Raw genomic sequence first — 26,224 nt, 5'->3', positions numbered from 1 at the left:
TGCCATAATATATTTACCAACGGGTTTTCTTGGTCCTAAGAATTTGCTCCTTTTGATCCAGCACTTGCACAGGCTCTTCGATGTATATCACTTTCTCGTCCACTTTGATGGCTTCATGATCGAGTATGTGACCAGGATCCGGCTGGTACTTTCTCAACATCGACACATGAAACACATCATGTAAATTTCCCAATTTATGAGGCAGTGCCAAACGATAAGCTACATCTCCTATTCTTTCAAGTATCTCAAAAGGTTCAACAAATCTAGGGCTTAAATTACCCTTCATTCCAAATCGAGATATTCCTTTCATAGGGGATACTTTAAGGAATACATGATCTCCCACATTAAACTCTAAAGGCCTTCTACGCCTATCTGCATAGTCTCTTTGTCGGTTCTGGGCTGTCTTAAGTCTTTTCCTGATCATCTCGACCTCTTCTGTAGTAACTTGCACTAGCTCGGGTCCTATCAATTTTCCTTCACCTACTTCATTCCAATAGATAGGGGTCCTACACCTTCCATATAATGTCTCATACGGAGCCATGCCTATACTTTTCTGAAAACTATTGTTATAGGCAAACTCTATCAAGTGCAAATTTTCATCCCAATTTCCTCTAAAGTCAATAACACAGGCTCTTAGCATATCTTCTAGAGTCTGGATTACTCTTTCTGTTTGTCCATCTGTTTGAGGATGAAAGGCAGTACTAAATTGAAGCTTTGTCCCTAAGGCATTTTGGAGAGTTCGCCAAAAATTTGAAGTAAACCTAGAGTCTCGATCAGAGGTGATCGTTACAGGAATACCATGCAAGCGTATTACCTGGCTTACATACATCTCACCAAATTTATTCATTGAATAGTTTATGCGGACAGCTAGGAAATGAGCAGATTTAGTCAAACGATCCACTATCACCCAAATCGAATTGTGACCATTTGATGTCCTTAGCAGTCCTTGCACAAAGTCCATCGTTACATGCTCTCATTTCCATTATGGTATATCTAACGGTCTCAATAGTCCCGCGGGTTTGTGATGTTCCGCCTTCACTTGTTGGCACGTTAAACATTGTGAGACGTGTCTAGCCGTATCTACCTTCATACCATTCCACCAAAATTGTTGACGTAAATTCATATACATCTTTGTACTACCCGAATGAATACTATAATTACTCCTATGTGCCTTCGACAGAATTTCCCTCTTCACTTCTTCATTGTTGGGAACACAGTCGCCCTTGGCATCTTACCACTCCATCTTCAGAGACTTAAAATTCTGGTCTTTTTCCTAAAGACACTGAATCTTGTATCTTCAAAATCTCCGGGTCAGATTTTTGTAAAATCTTGACTTTATGAATAATTTTGGGCTCAATCCTTAATGCAGTAAGCATACCAATAAGGTGGTCCATTTCCAACTTGAAGTCTGAATCCACAATAGACTTTAACAGATTCCATTCTGTTATTCTTAGACTAGCCATGTCCATAGTCGACTTTCAACTAAGGGCATCTGCCACCTTATTTGCCTTTCCTGGGTGGTATCATATCTCACAGTCATAATCTTTCAATAACTCCATCCACCTCCTTTGTCTCATGTTCAACTCTTTTTGCGAAAATAAATACTTCAGGCTCTTATGATCTGTATAGATTTCTAACTTCTCTCCATACAGATAGTGTCTCCATATCTTCAAAGCAAACACTATAGCTGCCAATTCTAAATCATGCGTCGGGTAGTTCAGTTCATGAGGTTTCAATTGCCTCGATGCATAGGCTATGACCTTGCCATGTTGCATCAAAACACATCCCAGTCCTTTGTGAGATGTATCATTATATACTGTAAAACCATCAAACCCAGATGGTATAGTCAGGATTGGAGTCGAAGTCAATTTTCTTTTAAGTTCTTGAAAGCTCCTTTCGCATTCTCCACTCTATTCAAACTTTACATTCTTCCTAGTCAATTTCGTTAAGGGGCATGCCAATCGTGAAAACCCTTCAATAAATCTTCTATAATAACCAGCCAATCCTAAGAAACTCCGTATTTCAGTGGGGGATGTCGGTCTCGGCCAATTTATTACCATCTCAACTTTCGTCGGGTCCACTGCAATTCCTCCTCCTGACACCATGTGTCTCAAAAATATTATCTGGTTCAGCCAAAATTCACACTTGTTGAATTTGGCATACAACTTATGATCTCTCAGAGTTTGCAAAACTATACTCAAGTGTTGCTCATGTTCTTCAGGTCCTCTAGAATATACCAGGATATCATCAATTAAAACAATCACAAACTGATCCAGATAAGGCTTAAATATCCTATTCATTAAATCTATTAATGCGGCTGGTGCATTCGTCAATCCAAAAGGCATAACTAAGAACTCATAATGTCCATAACGAGTCATAAATGCAGTCTTAGGAATGTCCTCCTTCTTAATCCTTAACTGATGGTATCCCAATCTCAGGTCAATCTTAGAAAAGACCGAACTTCCCTGTAGTTGGTCGAATAGATCATCAATTCTAGGTAAAGGATACTTATTCTTTATAGTCACTTAATTCAGCTGTCTGTAATCAATACATAGATGCATTGACCCGTCTTTCTTTTTCACAAATAGAACTAGTGCACCCCAAGGTGAAGCACTTGGCCTAATAAACCCTTTATCAAGCAACTCTTGTAGTTGCACCTTCAATTCCTTCAACTCGACTAAGGCCATCCCATACGGGGCTTTCAATATCGGTCCTGTTCCAGGCATTAGTTCAATTTCAAACTCAATCTCCCGCTCTGGTGGTAATCCAGGTAACTCCTCAGGAAACACATCCTGAAATTCCCTGATTACTTGAATCTCACCGATTTCAGCCTCTTTCTTAGTAAGGTCTCTTACCACTGCTAGGTATCCCTGACATCCTTCGTCAAGTAGTTCACAAGCTTCTACCATCGAGATAATGGCTACATAGGGGTTTTGAGATAGCTAGTATAATCACCTAGAGGGGGTGAATAGGTGTACAAACAAATTTTCGAGATACAGAAGCGATTTTAGGCAATCGATAGAAAGGAAAATACGATCAAAGTAAAGTAAAGGATAGGGAAGAGAGAAATGAACACAAGATTTATAGTGGTTCGGCTTATTCCAAGCCTACGTCCACTCTTTCGCACCGATGCCCCACCGGCTGGATTTCACTATGAACAAAAGAGAAGTTACAAAGCACAGCTTTTCCTTGATTCCACAAAGTGTAAATGTTCTACCACACTTCCTCAAGGTTTCTCACGAATATAGACTCTTTTGTTTACACGATTATGCTCAACAAATGAATTGACTAGAAACAAAGAGCTTCAGACTTTGAAATTCTTCTATCGTACACCTACTCGAACAACTAGAACGTCTTCCTTATATACTCCTTCATGCCATCATACCCGCTGGCACTTACCAAAGGAATTCCTCCAATCTACCCGTTGGACGAAATCAATTAGGAAGATCATTCGAGCTATTAAAGGAACATGTCGATAGCCCATCAATCCTGTTCGCCCATACAATCAGGATCTCGGTTTCCATAAGCAGAACCTTCCAAGTGTACTTCGCCAATCATCGGATCCTTAATCTTTGAATCAATTGAGATCAAATAAAGAATTCCGTTATGTCATATCCAGCCAAGAGATCTTCTTCAGTCGATAAGGCCACATCCTTAATGAAACATCCAGTTCTGGATAGCCTTTCTTCAATGGATTAGAGATCACAATGAGGATAGACTTTGAGTCTTGAGTCCGGCTGTCCAGGAGGTCTTCAAACTTTAAGTAACAGTCCGCAATCCTTCATACTAGATCGATGGAAACGTTTTGTCAACTTCAAAACACTTCAAGAGGAATTTCTCCAACAATCTCCCCTTTTTATGGTGGCAAAACTTCCCCAGATTTGGAAAACTTTGACTTGCAAAACATTTCTCAAACACATATGCATATCTTATAGATAAAATGGCTAAATGAATAACACTAGAATCTGCAACCACAGAAAATAGGTTAATCTAGTATGCAGTAAAGCCATCCATAAGACATCAATAGTAGTTAATAATAAGCAATCAAATCCAAATCCCAGATTTAGTCCACATCCAGACACAAGTCAAGTCAAAACAAACCACAAACCAAACAAGCCAAAAGTTCAAATTTAAGTTCAAAGTTTTTCAAGTTGTGACTAAACTCTCCCCTTTTTGTCAGCATAAAAGATTGAGATGAAAATGAAGTCAAGGATTCTTGGGAATACGAACAAGCTGAAAATCTCCCATCGACTCGAACGATGCCTTCCAGTCTTTTAAAGTCTTCCTTCGAAGCAACATCCTCACCCTTAGCATTAGCCTGAATCAAGAGAAATGGCTTGGATTTGATCATTTAATGAACCCAAAGAGACTTGTCCCGCATTCGCAAGTTCTGAACTTCACATCCCAATGCATAATCTGACCTTGCATCTCCAAGAGAATATCCATCACTCTGCGAAAGTCTGCTGAATTTTCGGTCTGTGTACTGGCATTAGCACAATCTGATGGAGTAAATGCAGACGATGGAAGATCAGCATAATCACGCAGATTTGGCGAAGAAACCTCATGACCTTCCTCAAGAAACCGAGAGGCAAAACCTCCTCTAGATCCGCGAGGATCGACCGACTCCCTCACTTTTGCGGGATTTGAGGTCATTCCTCTTTTCTCTTGGTCTCCCCGTGTCCATGCCTTCGGTGGAGAGCGCTCCTCATGTTCTCCTTCTTCTTGATCTCTTTGCTCTTCTTCTTCTTTTTCAACTCTCTTGCTCAAGATCTCTTTCTTCTTCTTCTTCTCTTTCCTCTCGTTTCTTTTCCTCTACCTCTTTCTCTCTCTTTCTTCGTCCGCTGTTCGACTCTTTCTCGGGAATGCATTGACTGAGATTCTTCAAAGCAGAAATAGTGATGTTATCCTCATCATCTTCATCCTCAACGAGGAGAGCTCTTCTTCTCTTGGATGGAGCATCCATGGGCTCCTTCCCTTTCCTTTTTCCTGCAGAAGATAATTGATGAGATTTGACTGGAGTCTTCTCCTTAAATTTCTCCAATGCCTTGCTTAGTTCCTTCAGACGCATCTTGGTCACCATTTTCAGTCCTACCACCATATGATCGCACGATCGAGCACAAAGAATTTGCGGAGGCTAAATGTTTAGATGTCTGAATAACTTCGTCACAAGACCTGGATAAGGAAGTTTTCCTCTGTCGTTCATCACAGCTCTATACATATGGAACATAACAGTGTGAGGAAGTGAAAACCTTTTCTCAGTGATGATGGCATACATTAGCTTTGCCTCTGAACTTGAGACATCAGTCTTGGAAGTTGATTTCGGTCTGAGGCAATTAATTACAATTTTGTGCAGCAAGATGTTAAATGCACTCATCCTTGAATAGGAAATCTTTCCCTCTGTTCTCCTGTCTTTAACAAGTTCCAGAGTAGTACGAGCAATAGCAAATTTGATCCGTTGATACCTTCCTCTCTCAACTCCTGACACATCTACCAGCATATCCATATCCACAATAAAGTCTTGATCTTTGACAATGAAGGAGAATCTATTTGCATCCAAGAAACTAAGATTTGAATAGAAATATGCAGATAGTTGAGGATAGGCCTCTGTGGAGTCAGAGCAGAATTTCTCAAGTTCACATTTACAGCATCTAGAAAGTCAAAATCCACACTCCTAGGGTTTATCACCCCACGCTTCAGCAATTTTGAGTATAGATCCATCTGTTCCTTCGATCTAAACAACTCTCCCCTTTTTCCTCGATTTTCCGCCGCAATTCCCATTCTTGGCTGAAATTCGCTGTATAATTTGTCATCATCATTTCCATCCACCGGATTAACTCCCCAATCACAAGGGTCACTTGGGATATTCGCAAGGGATTCTTCTACCACACCCTTACGAGCAATTCCCAAACTTTCCATTTTTCGCAAAAAGATATATTCATTTCCATATCCTTTGTCCTTAAGAAAATCATCCACATAGTTCAACGGAGTACCAGTCCCTTTTAAAGCACGATACGCCTTATAAATAAAAGAGGGCCTTTGAACTCTTACGGTGGTCTGCATCTTCAATGATTTCTTCATTTTGATGATGATCAACATCTTGAGGACTAGATGGAGGAGAATGACGCTCGCTGAGAAAGTTGTGGGCTCTCGCTGCTGATTTGGAGACACTTCTTCTTGAGTGAGATCGAAGTGCGTAGGCCCCTCACTCATTCGCCGTGGTCCCCTGCTTGCGATCCTCGAAGACTTTCTTGAAGACGACATCTTTCTTAGTCTTTGAAAGATTCCTTGCTTGACTTTCCCAAGAAAGATGACAACTTTTTCGAAGATTAAACAAGAGAAGAAAACAGAAAGGAAGATTGGTGCTTTTTAGGGTTTTGGAGTTAAGCGAGGAGAAACCGATTATATATAAGAAGTCGTAAGGAGGGGATACCAACCGTCGTAATGGTAAGTGAAAAGATGCATTTTTAAAAAATAACTGCCTTTTTCGAAAAATAGTCACATCAAAATAACTTCTTTTTCTAAAGGAAACGATGCAATAATTTCGTCAATTAAAGATAGCGATTGAGATAACAATAATCAAACGATGCAATAATTTCTTGCACAGACTTTCATTAGAGGATCCAAAAATAATATCATCGACATATATTTGAACAAGTAGAAAACTCTTTCTTTCTCTTTTAATGAAAAGGGTAGTGTCTACTTTACCTTTAACAAATCCATTTTCAATTAAAAACTTACTCAGTCTGTCATACCAAGCTCAAGGAGCTTGTTTCAAGCCGTATAAAGCCTTTTTGAGTCTGAATACTGAGTCTGGTTTCTTTGGGTCTTCAAACCCACGTGGTTGTTCCACATAGACTTCCTCTTGGATGAATCCATTTAGGAAGGCACTTTTGACATCCATTTGGAATAACCTGAAATTCTTATAACAAGCAAAAGCAAGTAATAATCGAATTGCTTCTAACCTTGCTACTAGTGCGTAAGTCTCGTCATAGTCTATCCCTTCTTCTTGTGTATATCCCTTGGCCACGAGTCTTGCCTTGTTTCTTATGACTTTTCCTTTCTCGTTCATCTTGTTCCTGAAAACCCATTTAGCTCCAATAACAAACTTACCTTTCGGTTTAGGAGTTAATTCCCATACATCATTAATACTGAATTGCCTGAGCTCTTCTTGCATAGCTTCAATCCAGCTTTCATCAGATAAAGCTTCTTCTATGCTTTTGGGTTCTATTTCAGAAATAAGAGCCACAAAGACTAGACTCTTCGCGCCTTTTGATCTTGTGCAAATTCCTTCATTGATGTCGCTAATAATAAGATCTTTGGGATGACTGGACTTATGTTTCCAGTTGCTGGTTAATTTGTCGATTGATGGTCACTTCCTTCACTTGAATCTTCAAAATCACTTGTTGCTGGTCCTTCAAAGTCTCGAGCTATTTTAGACTTTGTAGAGTCCGGAGCAGTTCAGATTCTTCAAGATGAGTCTGAATGGATTCATTTTGCATAGAATCTTGGAATTTAACATTCATTGATTCTTCCACTGTTTGAGTCTTCTTGTTGTAGACTCTGTACGCTTTGCTTGTGGTTGAATATCCAAGGAAGATGCCTTCATCTGATTTTTCTTCAAACTTTCCAACTCGATCATTTGCATTTTTCAGTATAAAACATTTGCATCCAAATACATGAAAATATGAAATAATAGGCTTCTTTCTTTGAATAGTTCATAGGGAGTTTTTTCGATTGAATAGGCCTTAGACAAAAGACTCTATTTATAATGTAACATGCTGTAGAAACCTTCAGCCCAGTAAACGTGAAGAGATGTTACTTTCAATTAAAAGAGTTCTAGCCATTTCTTGAAGAGATCTATTCTTTCTTTCCACAACTCCATTTTGCTCTGGAGTATATGGAGAAGAGAATACATGCTGAAAACCAGATTCATCACAGAATTTTGTAAAATCATGATTTTCAAATTCACCTCCATGATCTGTTCTTATACTCGATATAACATACCCTTTTTCATTTTGAACCTTTTAGCATACTTTTTCAAAGTAAGAAAAGGTTTCAGACTTACTTGCCAAGAAATATACCAAAGTGAATCGTGAGTAATCATCCACAATTACCGGGCAGTATTTCTTACCTCCAATGCTTTGCGTTCTGGTTGGTCCAAAAAGATCCATATGCAAAAGCTGCAGTACACGGTTAGTGGAAACTTGATTTATTGGTTTAAAGGAATTTCTTACCTGTTTTCCCAATATACATGGTGTACATAGATCAGACTTTTGATATGATAAATTGGGTAAACCACGAACAAGCTTCTTTGCTGAGATTTTGGCTATTTGCTTCATATTGACGTGCCCAAGCTTTCTGTGCCATAAGATTGCTTCGTCTTGGATTGAGATTAGACATTGTGATTCATCTGGTTTCACATCCAAGAGGTAGATATTTCCATGTCTTCGACCCATGAATGACTGAGTAGAATCTTTACTAATTCCTGAACATATTCCCTCTTGAAAGTTCATTTTGAAACCAGTATCACATAGCTGACTAATACTGAGCGAGTTGTAATTGAGCCCTTCCACTAAGGAAACATTGCTGATTTTGATATTTCCAATCTTCACAGTTCCAAATCCCACAATTTTTCCTTTGTTGTTTCCTCCAAAAGAAACTTTTCCACCATTTACTCGAACAAGCTTTATGAAGTAATTTAAGTCTCCTGTCATGTGTCTTGAGCATCCACTATCAAGATACCATTTTACCTTTTTCTTGATAGTGACCTGCATTTAAAAAAGAAACTCAAGCCTTCTTTGGTACCCATATTTTCTTGGGTCCATTGGTGTTAGTATTATATGCGGTTTTTGCCCATACCTTTTTAAGTGTTTCCAAATCATAGGACATTCTTTTTCAAAATGATCTGCACTATTAGACTTTGAGCATCCGAGAGCATTGCGACCTACTGGTTTTACAAAGATTCTTTTTAAATGATTTTTGTAAGCATCTCTTGTGGGTCTTTGTTTGATTCTTTCTTTCACCTTAGGAAAATCAATTAAAGGAATGGTTTCATCAGTCATTCACAAACCAGATTTATTAAAATAAGGTCTTTGAACAGAAAGAATTTTTTCTAGTTTCTCGATCCTATAGAAAATCTTTTGGAAATATTTGAGATATCTCTTTTCAAGAATGCATTTTCTTTTAACAAATTATCTTCACTTTCTTTAAGAGAAGAAACATTCTTGTCTAAACTTTTCACTTTTTCTTTCAAAATATTTTCCTGTTGTTTTAGAGCAGAATTTTCTTTCTTGAGTTCGGAAATTCTTTTAAGAGAAGTCTTAAGACTGAAACACAATTCATCAATATACTTTGAAACCTTAATAGGGATTTTGAAGTTACTTACTTCAAATTCGCTTTCTAAGTCTGAATCTGTCTCGGAATTTGAATCTGAATCCGATTGTGCCATCAGACATATATTGGCATAATCATCATCACTTTCTTCACACTCTGTATCACTCCAGGTTTCAGCTTTAAGAGCTTTTCGGTATTTTTCAGTCTTTCCTTTCTTCTTGCTCAAAAGAGGACAGTTTGGTCTGATGTGTCCCTTTTTCTTACATTCAAAGCAGACTACATCTTTGTTTGATTCATCATCCTCAACGGACTTAGTCTCGTTGCTTTTGAAAGCTTTGTTTCTTTGGATTGAATCTTCTTCCTTTTCGTTCAGCTTCTGAATCTTCTTATCATGAGAGCAAGTTCCTCATCATCCATATCGTCTTGTAATCGTAGCATCGTAATCATCATTAGATTTTAACGCAATGGATTTCTTACCTTTAGGGTCTTCGTCTTCATTGATTCGTTCCACTTCATAAGACTGAAGAGTCTCAACCAACTCATCAACAGATAGAGGCATGATTCTTTGGGTCTCTCTGATTGAGGTCTTTATGTGATTCCAATCCTTGGAGAGTCCACGCAGTAGCTTGTTTACTTTCATGGGATCAGAAATTGGTTGACCTTGATTTTCAAGACCGTTCACAATATCTGTAAAACGACTAAACATATCAGTTATAGATTCTCCCGGTTTCATTTTGAAGGCTTCATATTGGCTGAGGAGAATGTTGATTCTAGTCTCTTTCACTCGATCGGTTCCTTCATAAGTAATATGTAATCTATCGCAGACTTCTTTAGCTGTAACACAAGAAGATATTATGTTATATTCAGTAGGGGATAAAGCACAATATAAGGAATAAATTGCTTTTGCATCAAGAGCTTGTCTCTTGATTTTCTCTTCCTGAGTCATTTCGCTAGACTCAACAACATCATTTCCTCTTTCTGAGACAGATGCAGCTTTAGGAATGATTCCTTTTTTCTACAACGTCCCATTCCAGAGGATCCTTTGATCTTAGGAATGCTTTCATCTTGTTCTTCCATATGTTGTAATCATTTCCATCAAAGTAAGGTGGTCTGGTATTGCTTTGCCCTTCTACCAGCCCTGAAGCCAACATACTAGACATGGATCTTTAACTCTAAAGTAAACACTTCAACAAAAGTGAGTACACAGGCTCTGATACCAATTGAGATAGCTAGTATAATCACCTAGAGGGGGGTGAATAGGTGTACAAACAAATTTTCGAGATACGGAAGCGATTTTAGGCAATCGATAGAAAGGAAAATACGATCAAAGTAAAGTAAAGGATAGGGAAGAGAGAAATGAACACAAGATTTATAGTGGTTCGGCTTATTCCAAGCCTACGTCCACTCTTCCGCACCCCCCATCGGCTGGATTTCACTATGAACAAAGAGAAGTTACAGACACCTTTTGATTCCACAGTGTAGATGTTCTACCACACTTCCTCAAGGTTTCTCACGAATATAGACTCTCTTTTGTTTACACGATTATCCTCAACAAATGAATTGACTAGAAACAAGGAGCTTCAGACTTTGGAATTCTTCTATCGTACACCTACTCGAACAACTAGAACGTCTTCCTTATATACTCCTTCATGCCATCATACCCGTTGGCACTTACCAAAGGAATTCCTCCAATCTACCCGTTGGACGGAATCAATTAGGAAGATCATTTGAGTTATTAAAGGAACATGTCGATAGCCCATCAATCATGTTTGCCCATACAATCAGGATCTCGGTTTCCATAAGTAGAACCTTCCATGTATACTTCGCCAATCATCGGATCCTTAATCTTCGAATCAATTGAGATCAAATAAAGAATTCCATTATGTCATATCCAGCCAAGAGATCTTCTTCAGTCGATAAGGCCACATCCTTAATGAAACATCAAGTTCTGGATAGCCTTTCTTCAACAGATTAGAGACTGTCAATGAGGATAGACTTTGAGTCTTGAGTCTCGCTGTCCGGAGGTCTTCGACTTTAAGTAGCGTAGTAGCCCGCAATCCTTCGACTAGACCGATGGAAACGTTTTGTCAACTTCAAAACACTTCAAGAGGAATTTCTCCAAGGGTTTGTCTCGACCTCCGAAAAATTCGAAACTAAACTGATCAAGCAACATGAACTGGATCACTTTCCTATAGCAATCCACCTTAGCCCTATGCTTATGGAGCCAGTCCATTCCTATGACAACATCAAAGTCATACATAGCCATTACGACTAGGTCTATTTCCATATCCCTTCCTCCTATTGTTATCTTACATTTTGCACACATCATCGTAGATAATACCATATTCTTTAAAGGCATGGAAACACAAAGAGGCGTCTCAAGAGGCGTAACTTCTATTTCACTCAATTGCCTATATCTGAAAGATATAAATGAATGCGTAGCACCTGTGTCAAACAATGCATATGCCTTCTTGCCATTTATGAAAATCATACCTGATATAACATTTCTGGAAGCTTCCGCTTCCTCTTGGGTGACCGCATACACCCTTCCTTGTGCCGGTGGCCTCTGAGGATTCCTTGGTAAGTTTAGTTTAACAGCACTCTGTTGTGCTTGTCGCACCGAGCCAACACTCATTTGCGACCTTCCTTGTGGGCAGTCTCTCTTAAGGTGACCTACTTGTCTACAATCATAACATCTCAGCCGCCCATTACAAGGTCCTGGGCCATGCCGCCCATCACACCTTCGGCAAACATCAGGCTGATAGGGTGCTTTCCCTATATTCAGGCCATCCCTAGCTCTTCCAAAATTTCCAAAATTGCTCTTTTTCTTCACATTCCAAGTCTGACCTTAACCAGGATAGGGTCTTTTACCCCTTCTGATATCACTGAAGCTCAACTGTCTCTTAAACTCCGATTGCTCTCTCACCAGCTCTTGCTCCACTAATCGTGCCCTTTCATAAATTTCATGATAATCCCTTATATTCAAAGGCACCAGTTGTTTCCTAATATCAGTCCTCAACCCTTTCAGAAATCTCTTAGCTTTTTCCTCATGATCCTCAATCAATCTAGGAGCATACCTAGACAATTCAGAAAATTTTGCCTCATACTAATCCACTATCAGCTCCCTTTGTTCCAACTGAACAAATTCAGTGATCTTCTTATCCTTAGCAAAGTCAGAGAAATGCTTCCTATTGAAAGCTCTAACAAACCCATCCCAGTTCACATCAGTACCTGGTGGAAAGATCGTATCCCTCGAAGCTCTCCACCAAAACTTTGCATTTCCCTCCAACTGGTACTCTGCCAAAACTATTTTCTCAGCGTCACTATAGTCCAACAACCGGAAAATTCGCTCCATTCGATCAATCCAATGTTCCGCCTCCTCAGGACTTCCTATTCCACTAAACTTAAGTGGCTTCAGCTTCAGAAATTGCTCCACTAGTCCTTGAGGGCGATGTTCCACTCCGGGTTGTTGCTACGCTTGCCTTTCCATCAGATTTCCAATATTGGCCAATGCCTGCAGGATATCTTCCATTCGGGGTTCAGCCCTTGCAGCAGAGGCTTCAGCCCTCGATGGATGAGCACTTCCAGCTCGCACCATGACTTTCCTGCAGTTTCCAATCATTTGCCTAAGGAATTATCTAAGACTCATTGTCTCTATTTAAAAACACTACTACTATATAAGTAACATAAACATGTTACTGGCACCTAAAGACAACTCATGATAACTACTAGGGATCTACGAGTGAATACCCATCACCCATTATTCAAAGTTACCCAACTATTCCAGTTAATATCCTATGGTGTGCATTGTCATCATATTCCTCAATTTCCAAATGAGGCTCCTTATCACTCCAACTATAACCATTGCTCGATACCAAAATCGTTGTGGCGCCCCCGATTTGCTTGAGGTTGCCATAGGTACCTATTACTTGATCTCCTACATTTTCACAGACTGATACCTTTTAACTAGAGAGATTTTTTTTTTTGTAAAAGTCCCAGCGCAGTTCATCAGCGGAAGCATAAACGAGTCTCACCATCCCTTACTCCAATAACAATAATGCAATGTACACCAACTATGCTCCAAATGAAAAGAGAAAGCCGAGTCACTATTATTTATATTTTCAAGATGGATATTTCGGGTCGGTATAGCCAAAAGGCCAAGATTTTTAACTATACTTGGCTATAACTCAAAAGAGGACTCAACCCTACATCGAACATGTACACCCCTCCATCAACAAGCGTTGGCTATCCCCAAAAAGTGTCAGCTCCCACCAATCATATGTGCCATCACACCCAACCCGGTGCATCGGGCGGCGGCAGCGGTAGCATCCCTAGCATCACTCCATCGCGCCAGACATGGACAGACAAAAACTCCTAGATAACCGGGCCATTAGCAAGACCCACATCGTACATCACCAAGACACAGACTTGGACAAACATTAAACCAGGGGCACCGACACAGATGTGCTCCATGCACTCCACATCAACATCAGTAGGTATGTCATAGTAGGTACCACGCACGACTGGTGAAAGAGGCATCTTGCTAATCTGAAATATTAATCCCCAAAGGGATGAGTACAACCACTCAGCAGTAAAGATCCACCAAACTACACAATGCGTCAAACAGAACAATCAAGGTATCAAGAATAAAACACATATCATTCATGCATTCAAGCATACCTCACCTTACAGCCATGCGTATATCACCATACAACATACATAAATCACCATACACTTGTACTTATATCATCGAGCAGCCATGCATATCATCATGCAACGTGCATATACCACCATGATTCATATCATCCATGCTATCAAGCATACATCCATGCACATGATTCAATCCTCGATCTTTATCTTTCAATTAGATCACATCATTTCTTTCCATGGCCCAATGTTTGCATCCCACAATTTATCGCTCGCATCCAACGTGGCACCGCGAGGAACCTCCGGCACACACACTCCGGGCATCTCGTACCCCAACTAGCATCATGAGGTATCCCCCGGCACACACCTCCGAGGCTTCCGGCACACACCTCCGGGCATCTTGAAACTCCCGAGGACATCCAGCACACACACTCCAAGCATCCAGCACACACACTCCGGGCATCTCGAAACTCCCGAGACATCGTCAACTCACACCTCCGACGGTCTTGTTATTAACTCAATTTATATTTGCACATGTATTTCAATTTCAACAAAGCATTTGATGCATCAATATCAAAAGTCTCAACCAGCTTTTGATACCATATAACATGCCATATGTCATCACATATGCAGCAAAATCAACCACTCAAAGCATTACATCACATGGAAAAATTCATTTGTTTTTTAAAACACATCAATTTTTGGATAAAACAGAATGCACTCCTTTGGTTAAAACTCTAGAAAAATCAGTAAATGGTGTAAATAAATTATGAAAACTTGTCACATTATAGAAGAGACCTAAAGGTGGATATCTCATGAAAAACACCATACCAAAAGAATCTCCCACAAAACAGCACGGTCCATGCATCACAGTCTTCAAAATTTTAACACTTCAGCTTGCACAGTTTCGGAAGTACTTTAAATTAAATATCCAAATGAACTTCAAAAATTCTGAAATTTTGATATGTTATAGAAAATTCCTAAAGGTAAATATATCGTGAATAAATCGAAACCCAAATCGTTCTAGATTACTAGATATAGATGATTAATTCCCCCTGTTCTCGGTGTCGTTTTTCCAGATTATCTTCTTTCAAAGGAAATTCATTTCACCGACCTACATATGTCCGTTTCTTCTAAATGTTCAGTATGTTATACCTCAGAATATTACCTACAACTTTCATTAAGGTCACACGATCAAATTTTAACTGGATGATTTTATAAAAATCACAGAATCATACTAGATCAAGGTAGCATTTTCCCAGATTCAGTTTCTTCAAAAGACAACGATTTCACCGACCTATCTTGGTTCATTTCCTCTAAATTTTTAATATGTTTTACCTCAAGAAGTACACTACAACTTTCATTAAGAAATCAAAGTGATATTTTCGCAAGAAAGCTACTTTACAGTCCACGAAATCACTGAAGGTCAACATCACACATTCCAGATCTAACTTCTCCAAAGGAAAATCGTTTCACCAAGCAATCCCTGTCCGTTTGAACTAAAATTTTAGTATGTTACTTCTCAAGATGCTCTCTACAACTTTCATTAAGAGATCAAAGCGAGATTCCAACTAAAAAGTCACATGCAGCTCACAAACTCGTGAATGGTCGGACTGATTTCTCCAGAAAACAGCATGCTAGGCCAACGAATTTCTCCCCAAAACTTCAAACTTTCATCACATCCACCACAACCAAAATTCACCATCTTCTACACACACATCACAGCAAGCAAATGGTAGGTTTTAGGACTCTACTTGCTTCTAATCCGAGCACAAACAGCAACAAAGATGGCGGGCAAGGCGGCGAACGAACGGCGACGAGCTAGGCGGACGATCGGCGAACAGACCTCCTTCTTCTCTCTCTCACGCACGGCTCTTTCTCTCTTCCTTTCTTCCTTTCCTTTCTCTTTCTCTCCTCTTTCTCTCGGACGACTCCCTCTCTTTCTCTCCCTTTCCTCGCTTAATCCCCCCCTCTTCCTCTCTAATTTCCTTCCTTCATCATTAGCCATCATTTGATTTTGCATGGCTTGCTACACTTGGCTACTAGGAAAGGACACTTGCAATTGCCATGCAAGATGGGCTTTTTATCCGGCTGGGCTTGGGGCCAGCCTTGGTCGACGGCCCAATGGGGCTTCATGGGCCGGCCTTTAGGCTCAACACTCTTGGACCTAAAGTCCAAACTTAAATGGCCCAAAATTTTCTTAAATAAGTCCATGTTTATTTTTAATAGTTTACCTTAAATCCCCACTTATATAAATACTAAATTAAAATTTCATATGACCATAAAACTTGAAATTATAAATCAATAAATTCCAATTTATAACACACATGGCCAATGATAGGATTTTCTTTCCCATCAAATAATTATCCATTAAAAGCTTGGCCATGAATCTTATAGCAAATTATGGATTAAAAGGCTACAATTCAACTTAAGGGTACTTCCATCACCTTTCCATAGGTTGTAATGCCTCCAGAAATTGCTATGAAATTTTGGGATGCCACATCATTAGAAGGCAACCACACCAAACAACTCTCCATTAGGGTAACATACAAAAAAATCAGCAAGTATGGATTTAATTAACAAAGAGGCAAAACCATATGGGTAAACAGAAAGTAGATTCAATTGAAAAAACTACATTTCCAATCGTTCAAGTATGTGATGTTGAGAATAGATCAAGTGTTTGAATCTTCATGAGCATCAAAACTTCGGATACCCTAGTTGGCCCATGAGTCTCTCAAGGTTAGCACACAAGATGGTCCTCAAATGTTGCTGATGCTTCCTCTGAAAAATTCCCGTTCTTCATTTTGATCGGTCTATGTTATGGAATTCAAAGTTCCTCAGCCGAGTTAGGTAGACCCAAATCAATATGTGATAAAATCATTTTGTAACAATAATAGGATCAAATGGGTTGCAAACTAACTAGCAAATTCTTGAGCTCCTTGCCCCAGGGTGTTTCACAGAACAGGCAAAAATTTCCTGTTTATGCAAAAATGGTCATCAATACAACTATTGAATCAAAGTCCAAAAGTAAGCCTCAAACATTACATGAACTGACCAGACCTGTAATAAAAGCAGGCAGCACCAAGTTTACCTCAATTGATGACTTTTTAAAAAGATTATCTCACTACTGGTTATGGAAAGGCAACACAAAATCATATATGACGACTAGCCAAAACTACTTTCATATTTTTTCAATCATGCGCCAGAATAACTTGAACATTGATTTTTAATTTAGCTCATTTTCTCATACCTAATTCATGCTCAAGGGAACAACAAGGAACTTGAAAGGGTTTCCAATCATCATGAAGAATTGAAAGATGTCTGTTCTGTACAAGATATCAGCCATTAGCCAAATTTGACACGTAAAAGAGCTCATAAAAGGAATTGAAAATGGAAGGATTTTTTAAAGTAATATACTATTTTGAGACAGAACAAAAAATGGAAATGGGCGCAGCCTACAATAACAATATTCTGTAGCAGAATCCTGGGTTTACAGAGGGGAAAACTGTAATCACTAGGTAATTCTTGTTTACATATGTGGATATTTTCATTTGTTTCCTTGCAATCCGCTAATCTGTCTGCAAAAGGTTCCAATGGAAGGATAACAGATTGCTATAATACAATCAACAACAAGTATATTTAGGCAACTCCATACCAAATAGATACCCGCTGTCGATCAGGAAAAGCGTTGCTCTATTTGCTGGCACTGGTCATTAAAGGATGAAAAATCATACAAGTTGAATGATACCTCCTAATGTACATACAACACTATTTGGATCTACAGTTCGGTCTCCACTGAAGCATCATGTGAGCTTGTAATCAACTCCCCCACTCCTTCAATTATGTAAGATCAGGAATTTAGGAAAGTACAGCCCTGTCAAGGAGAACCTTCTTGTCAAAAGAAGATTATGAATCGCAAAAGAAAGACATTAGTTTACTTGCTTACCTCTGCTTAGGAAACATGACTCCTCTCATGTTGTCATATGGGTATAAGATTTATCACATCATTATTACTGCAAACTAATCATTTCACAGAGATTTATCTTTTTATGGAAAAGTCCATATCGCCGTCCTTCATAATGTCTGAAGACGCTTGTTCCAGTCAGTATTGTTTTCAAAGAGTCACACCCAGAAATATCCAAGTAAAGTAAATCCAACTTATCAAGTCCCTGAAGCTGAGTAAGTTTCTTGCAATCTCGTACCAAAAGAGATTGTAACTTCTCACATCTCGACAAATCTGGCAAAGTCTCCATTGATTCGCATCCTGTGATATCTATATGTGTTAGAGACCTTGATTTCTCAACCCCAGGAATTTTGGTAACACCAAGTGAATACCTCATTGTGAAATTCTCTAACTTTTCAAATTTCGACAAGTTTGGTAGTTTCTCTAGGGATTTGCACCCAGTTATGTATATGCTTCGGCAAGACAAGAATCTCTCAAGGCTCTCAACACTACGTAGATTGTGACAGTCGTTGATGTTCAACTCTTTCAGGGTCAAGAAGCAAGGTAGGTCTGGTAATCTTTCAATGGAACCACAGTCAGAGATATCCAACACCTCTAAGGACTTCGCCCTGTCAAGACCTCGAATTTCAACTAGATTGTGGCAATAGTTAGCCTTTAATTGCTTCAAACACCGTAATTCTGGAAGGATCAGCCTTTCAATAGATTTGCAGCAATCTATAACTATCTCCTCCAAGATATTCAGAAAATCATGGCCCTGAATTTCTAATAGATCATAGCAATACTCAACGTGTAACCGTTTCAAGCAATCTAATTGTGAAAAGTCCAACCTCTTAATGGAACTGCAGTATCTTATTGACAACTCTTTCAAGTACTTGAATCCATCAAACTTAGGGTTTGTCAAATTATGACAGAGGTAACACAAAGTTTCAAGGGTTTTGAGGGAAGCTTCGGGATATATTCAAGTAGATCACATCCATAAATATCAAGTTGTTCTAGGTTGATTAGGCAAGAAAGGTGTGGCAACCTAGGACATTGACAGGAGACCGTCAAATATGTTAAGCCGTAAGGAAGCTCGGGCAAAGGATCGGAGCTCATAACAGCCCATTAGGCTAAGGTGTCGGAGGGAAGAAAGATTCCAGATGCTTTCTGGCAGGTTAGATATCGGTGCTCTAGTGATTTTGAATATCTTGAGCGAAGACAAGTCACCTATTTCACTTGGAATTTCACCTTTCAGACTCTGGCAGGATTCAAGACTTAGTGTCTGCAGATTCATCAACCTTCCAATAGTATTGGGTAGCTTTTCAATGGCAGATTCACTAATGTCCAAATGTCGCAAGTTCTGTAAATCTCCAATTGAGCTAGGGATTTCTCTCAATAACCGACAACCCCTGGCACTCAGTTTCTCCAGCTTCCTCAGAGAACTGATTGATGTAGGAATCTCCTTGAGACTGCCACAATCACTCAAGTCCAAGGAAACAAGGCTATTGACTCTGCCTATGGAAGGGTGGAGTTGCTCCATTCCATCACAGTGTTTCAAGATGAGAATCTCCAGTAATGTGAAAGCCGAAAGATCAGGAGTACATCTTAAATAATTGCAAAATGCAAGGTCGAGAACTTTCAGCCGCTTTGCCACCTATAGAAAGGAGAATAAGCTGTAAAAATTTGAGCTGAACAACAATACAAAACAAACCACAAGTTCATAAAGGATGCATTTTTTCCATCTTACCATCACAGAATCCCATCCACCCCAATGCTCTGTGATATGGTTGTATGACAACTGTAGTACCACTAATTTCGGTAGATGCAAATTGGTTGCCAAAATACATAAATTGGGGTCAATGTCAAACCATTGAAGCCATCTTAATTCAGAAAATAGTTTGTCAAAATCTCCACTTAAAGCCGCCGCCCTCAATTGAAGGAACCTTAAGCTCCGTAAGCTTTTAAACTGTTTGTCCGTGTAAGTCGGGGCATGGCCACGGGGCCTCGGTGGCTGGCCATGGTATTTGTCAAGGCAAATTCCTTGGATACCATCGGTGCCCCGTATATCAAATCAATCGTCAGATTGTCTCTTTATTTTCTAACTTTTGCCTTTTTTTAAACCTTAAACTCACAAAATTTGTCATATTTCAACCTCACCGTACACAATAACACATAAATCACCTTTAATTTTTTGATATTGAAATTTGAACAATACCGTAGATCTTTATATGAAAATAAAGATAAAAAAAATTCTTGCTTTTGAGAATCTAGGAAAGATGCACCTCAAAACTTTTTGCAAAATTTGTGGTGCATGCATTTTAATTTTTCACCAAGGTGAAATACATGAAACCTTGTAAACATATAAATGTCAACTTGTTCATATAAACTTCCATTCATGGTATCATGGTTAGATTTAGGTTTCTAACATATGGGACAATAGGTTGGAGATGCTGGGCAATATCTTTTAGCAAACTTTGCCATATGTTTCTGGAGAAATATGCTTATTCGATTACCAAACGGAAAAAAAAAAAAAGCTGAACATACATATTTCTGTTTGCATAAGATTGGCACCGTTTCTTTTTTTATCTCATGAGTTAAAACATACTGTTTAACTTCCCTGCTAAAACAGATCATTTAATTAGTAGAAGATGGTGAAAAATTCCCATATGGCTTTGACTCACTTTAATAACAATAATTATGTTTGTCCCCCAACAGTTTAGTTGATCAGAGACAGTGTTTAATAATGTTCAAGTATGAAAGTTTCAGAAGCTTGATCATTAGTTCCAAACAGACAAAACTCCATTTAAACTTTTTATTGGATTAGTGCCTTGAGTTTGACCACACATAAATTAAGCCCCGGCTCAATGTGGATATACGAATCTGTGAACTAAGGATTTTGGAGTTTAGACATGGAGCAGATGTTGAGAGGAACAGATTGAGATATAATAAGTAGCCAAAGGAACTGATCAACGGTCGGGCCTCTAAGAAGCCTCAAGCCAGTTAATGTGATTTAAATTAAGTAATTGAGGAATCTGATTCAAGTTACCATCATTTTAAGTAATTTAAATTGAGGAATCAAAAGCGACGATGCAGAGTTTAAGAGGAAAGAAATGCTTATGATGTACTTTATATCAATGAAATTGAATCAAATGATGTAACTTTTTCATCCTTGAGATACTTATAATCCATTTCGCTGTCACAATTAATCTACGATGGACATGAATGGATGTTTAAATAGATTTTTTTTTCCTAGAAAGTAAGAGCATCTAATCATCCTAAATGAAATATTAAAGTAGATAAGATGAAATATATTAAAATAAGAGGGAGAGAAAAAGAAAGGAGTGCCACATGTTACCTCTGGATTTATTAGTGCTCTTGGGAATCCCTCGTAGTCATAGTCCCCTGGTATGCTAGATTTCTCAAGTCTTTGGCGAAAAATGCTCCTTCCTAGATCTCTCACTTGACCATGCATCTTAAAGAAACCATTATAATCAATTTTAATTAAGCACCTCAATTTCAACTCTTCAATTCCTTGATTTGGATAAAGCCCACAGTCCTCCCACATGTAGATGGCATATTCGCTCCTTTGGTCAATTAGGAAACAAGCAATATCCAGAAAAATCTGCTTATCTCCATCATCTAATGCATCATAACTTATTTGCAATATTTTTTGGACATCTCTGTGTGGTTGATTTTTTAATTGCTTCCGCACTTCTTCCCATACTCCTCTATCCTTTTTTTTATACAAGTATGAACCTACGACTTCAAGTGCCAAGGGAAGTCCACCGATGGTAAATATGATATCACGAGATATACCATCAAAGTCCTTCGGAGAATGGTCCATACGAAATGCATGTCTATTAAACAAAAGCAAAGCATGCACCTTATCCAATCCATTCAATTCATACTTGTAGTCCACCTCGAATTCAGATTGATCAAGAACAGCTTTGTTTCTAGTGGTAACAATGATCAAACTTCCTGCCATAAACCAATTATGTTTCCTAACCAATGCATCTAGTTGATTCTTGTCGTCTATATCATCCAAAAGAATAAGAACCTCTTTTTGTCTGAATCTAGATTTGATTATATTAATTCCATCATCAATTCTAGACACTTCATTTTTGCTCTGTAGTATATCCGATATTAGTTGACTTTGTAAATACGTAATACCGTGGCGCCTGGTGGTTTCTCGAACATCTGGAAGGAAGCTGACATGCACAAATTTGTTCAAGAGTTGATTGTGAATGATCTTGGCAAGAGTTGTCTTGCCTATCCCACCCATGCCATAAATTCCAATCATTCGAGCATGCCCGGAAGGACCTGTCTATCCAATTCATAATTTCCTTCAGACAACCATCAAGTCCAACTAGTTGCTTAGGCACATTTAGCTGAAAATCATCCTGTAACTTGCTTATAACAATTCCAACCACATTTTCTATTAGTTTTTCCTCATGCCTGTCAAACAACAAAAACAATGAGTGATTATGAACCTAGACATAGTCCATGCAAAGTAATTGATCCTTATCAAATGCGCTAACCCTTGTTGGCTATAGGAGGGTGATAATATCTAGTGGTGATCAAGCTTTGCAAGACCAAGCATAAGAGTCATTTGTAGGCCTATCGTTTAGTGATCGATACTATTGGCCGGAGGTATTGTCGTTTCCTTGTTTTTTGCTCTATACCAGAGGAAAATGTAAAATTCTTGGGCACTTGAGATGCTTTGGTTTTTGTTCTTGTTGGTTTAGTTTTCAGAGACATCTTGGTGAGTACTCGGTGTTTGTTGTCCTCGACACAGTATGGTCGTTTATTGGGACATTTTGGGAATCTTTTCTGAGTTTGCAGTGAAAGTAATTGATCTACATTTCATTGGTTTTGCTTGAAGAAGAAAACAAACTTATCAAAACAAGAAAAGTTCAGTGAAGTACCCGTCCTCAAATTTATTAGATACCCATCCATGTAAGTAACTGACTTCATTAAGTGCTCGTTGCCATTCCCAGATATCCGTCTCATCATAATGCTCCCGCCTCAAATGGAAGGCATTTCCAAAATTTCCCTTTAGATGCCGCACATCCGATGGGGCAACTTTGTAAAATATAGGCAACACTATGTGTGACGTGCTCTTCTTGCATTCCATGATACGAACAAGCTCACGGAGGCACCATTTGCTCGAAGCATAATTTTCAGAGATGATGGGGATCGAAATCTTAGACCGTACGATAGCATCGAGAATCTCTGAACCAAATTCCTCACCAATTGGGATGCTGTTCTCGTCCCTAAATACGCAAAATGGTACAGTCCCTGCCTTGACCAGATTGTTATAGAGGTGATCGGTGAATGCCTTGAGGGTATCCGAGCCTCTAAAGTTCAAGAACACGTCGTATTGACCGCTACATAAACCTGTGGCTTTTGGAGAGATGGATGAAGAAGAGGACGCTCTCGAGTGCTCTTTTCCTCTCGCTCTCTTTCTCTTCCTCTCGCTTTTTGTCCATGGCGATCCGAGAGGGAAAAGTTGAAACGAAAGATGCTTTTTATGCCGCTTAAAAGGATCAATGAACAATGAAAGATGCTTTTGCAAATGCTTTTTCTGATGCTTTTGCAAATGCTTGTTGGCTTGGTTCTCTCTCTCTCTTCCCTCCCCCACCCCTTATGATCTATTCTCTTTTGTGTGAATGTTGTTTCTCTATTCGTTTTAGGTCCGTTGCTTCACTTCTTTTATGTTTTGGTTCAAATTTCATGATTACATATTTAAAATTTATTTAAAATTGGCATATTCTTAATGAAGTTGGAAATGCGAGGCAGAGATTAACAAATGGTTGTTGTCATTTCTCTCTTATTTATTTCATGCTCGCCCCACATGCTGATAATTCTATATAAGACGAATTTATGATATGATGTTACCGAACTATTCACTTCTAACTTTTAGATTTAAATTATTGATTGATATATTATCTGCAAAATAGAGCTGTAATTTGTTAAATGACACCAAATGAACATGACGCGTTAGTGTTTAAGTTACTAATGATATATGAAATACTTGTCCACTGTCCTGAGTTCTTTTCAGGTCATTTTTTAATTGCTCTTTTGTTGGCATATCATTCAACTCTTGAAAAGTAAGTAAACCACTGAAAAAAGAAGTATGCGAAATATTAAAAAAAGAAGAAGATAATTTAGGAAAAAGCCATAGAAAAGAAGGGAATGAAGTGGTCTGGGCCTACTTTTAGAAGGAAGCAGCGATATTTAGAGTTAATGTCCAAAAGGCTTTTCAATTATGAATTCATGACACATAGAAACCTGCATGGCAATCTGAGGGTGAAAGTTGGAACGAAAGATGCTTTTCTTGCCTAAAAGGATCGATGAACTAATCTCTACGAACAAGTATGAACATGAATATGTTACCTGGCAAGAAAAAATGAACAAGAAATCTTTAATTAAACGGTAATTGATTGACTAGGAGCAATTGCAGCTGCTTTTAGCCCACACCTTATCTTCTTTTTGATCTCATCCTATTCAAGTCGAAGTTGTTGGCTTGATCCCACACGAGTAACATGGACGTTAATTTTTTAATTGGGCTATGAAGTACTAGAATCTGCATACGAGTATATTGCATTCAATCAAAAATATAAGCATACATTCGGTTTTTTATTTGGTTATTGAAAATCGGAATTTAATAAATCATTTAAAAGAAAATAATTGAGTTGAAACAGAATTAGAAACGTGTTAAAGACATCAAGAAAGGACTGAGCTAGTGATTAGGAATGTGATTTTATATTTTAATTTTGTTTAAAGTTGTCATATTCTTAATGAAGCTGGAAATGTGAGGTAGAGATAAATGAATACTCATGGTGATTTATCTTTCATCTATTCTATGTGAAATGAATTTATTTTGAATTGGTGTGTTATCACCAAGCTTTTCATTTCAAATTTTCAAATCTAAAAAGTTGATTGATATCTTCTGCAACTCAGTGCCCTCTTTTATGCACTCTTTTCTTTCTCCATGTTAGTCTGAACGATTATAAATTAGGTACTGATTCAATGGAAGAAGGAGAAGAAGAGAAGAAAGAAAGTAAAAGGAAGCTGCAGAGGAAAACCCAGAGACGACCAAGGTTTGCAACAATGGCGTTGAGTGCTTGTCCCCATTTATGTTGGAGGGCGCACCTTGAGAATATCACCGCAAGGATTTTTTTAACCAATTAAATGGAAGTAGAATAGGATCATCGGCCAAAATTTGTGATAAGTCAGGTTAAATTGATTAATCACATTTTGAAGAACGAATTAATTGTTTGTAACAAAAAGAGGTGTAAGAAATGAGTGATATAAAGCTAGGTGAATCTCCTAATATGCCCGTATGGCTTGTATGGCTCGATTTATTCGATCGTTTTCGTGTGTGTCAAAAGATCAACCAGGTTTTTTTTTTCTTACTATTAAAAGGGAATACCCTTTCTACTATTAATGGTCCAACAATTCGAGGAAAACAGAATATCACTCATTTGGAATGTTCTATAGGCAGGTAAAATTGTCAAACAAAATCTCCTTCAGACAAGACTGACTCTTAGGATGATCGTCTTCGGGATGAGTAGGTTCTAAATCAAGAATCAGGAACTTATTCTGCAATAATCAGTTCTCCGTTTTTGTATTAAGAACCAAACTAGTTGACCCAAGAACCAGCCTACTACTATTTTTCTAATTTATTTTTCTACAAATTGATCTAGGACCTTCAAACACAGAAAAACCTCAATATGCATAAAAAAAAGAAATGGTCTATGGGTTCAAGCGAAATGTGGCAATTTTGCGTCCAATAGAGTCTAGCGTGCTTGCAGACCTACTCATTCTAGTTCAACAAAAGATCAATACTGAATTACAATGCAACAATCAGACAGCAAGGCTATTTATAGGATTAGCCATGTCTATAGTAAAAAACAAAGGCTTTCTTTTTTCAACGAAGTCAAATCTGAGCTGGGTACATACCTCGTTAACAGGTGACAACGACTCCAAAGAGAGAATAAAAGACCCTCCTCCTCCTCTGCTATTTAACGACCACCCCACATCCCCAATCGACAAAAAGGGGCCCAGAATACACTTAGTTCAGCCGATTATTCCAATAACAAAGCGACGAATCCATAGAAACAACACGCTAATAAGACATGAAAAAGCAATTACCTCCTGCAAGCTGAGATGCGAGATTGGAGAGAGGAGAACTTAAACAAGCCCGGGTGAAAACTTTCAAGGGGGAAAAGATCAAAGAAAACAAGTGAGGACAATAGTTCGAATTGTTCTGCAAGAGAGAGGCCGAACGTGAGAAAG

General features: G+C 38.6%; 2 protein-coding genes across 2 annotated transcripts; both read right to left on the bottom strand.

The window, feature by feature from the left end:
• Positions 1 to 13,707: 13,707 nt before the first annotated feature.
• On the bottom strand, positions 13,708 to 22,205 carry LOC104435209 (disease resistance protein RUN1-like). Its single transcript, XM_039317744.1, has 4 exons — positions 21,279 to 22,205; positions 19,151 to 19,577; positions 18,183 to 18,706; positions 13,708 to 13,881 (listed from the first exon to the last, which is right to left on the bottom strand). Exons 1-4 carry the CDS (start codon positions 22,203 to 22,205, stop codon positions 13,708 to 13,710), a joined length of 2,052 nt encoding a protein of 683 aa, XP_039173678.1.
• A 557-nt stretch (positions 22,206 to 22,762) lies between these two features.
• Positions 22,763 to 24,014, bottom strand: LOC120296080 (toll/interleukin-1 receptor-like protein). Its single transcript, XM_039317734.1, has 2 exons — positions 23,958 to 24,014; positions 22,763 to 23,459 (listed from the first exon to the last, which is right to left on the bottom strand). Exons 1-2 carry the CDS (start codon positions 24,012 to 24,014, stop codon positions 22,821 to 22,823), a joined length of 696 nt encoding a protein of 231 aa, XP_039173668.1. The 3' UTR covers positions 22,763 to 22,820.
• Between the last annotated feature and the right edge of the window lie 2,210 nt (positions 24,015 to 26,224).

The sequence above is a fragment of the Eucalyptus grandis genome, chromosome 1, assembly GCF_016545825.1.
Source record: "Eucalyptus grandis isolate ANBG69807.140 chromosome 1, ASM1654582v1, whole genome shotgun sequence".
Taxonomy (NCBI): Eukaryota; Viridiplantae; Streptophyta; class Magnoliopsida; order Myrtales; family Myrtaceae; genus Eucalyptus; species Eucalyptus grandis.
This window is presented reverse-complemented; position numbering and strand designations above follow the sequence as displayed.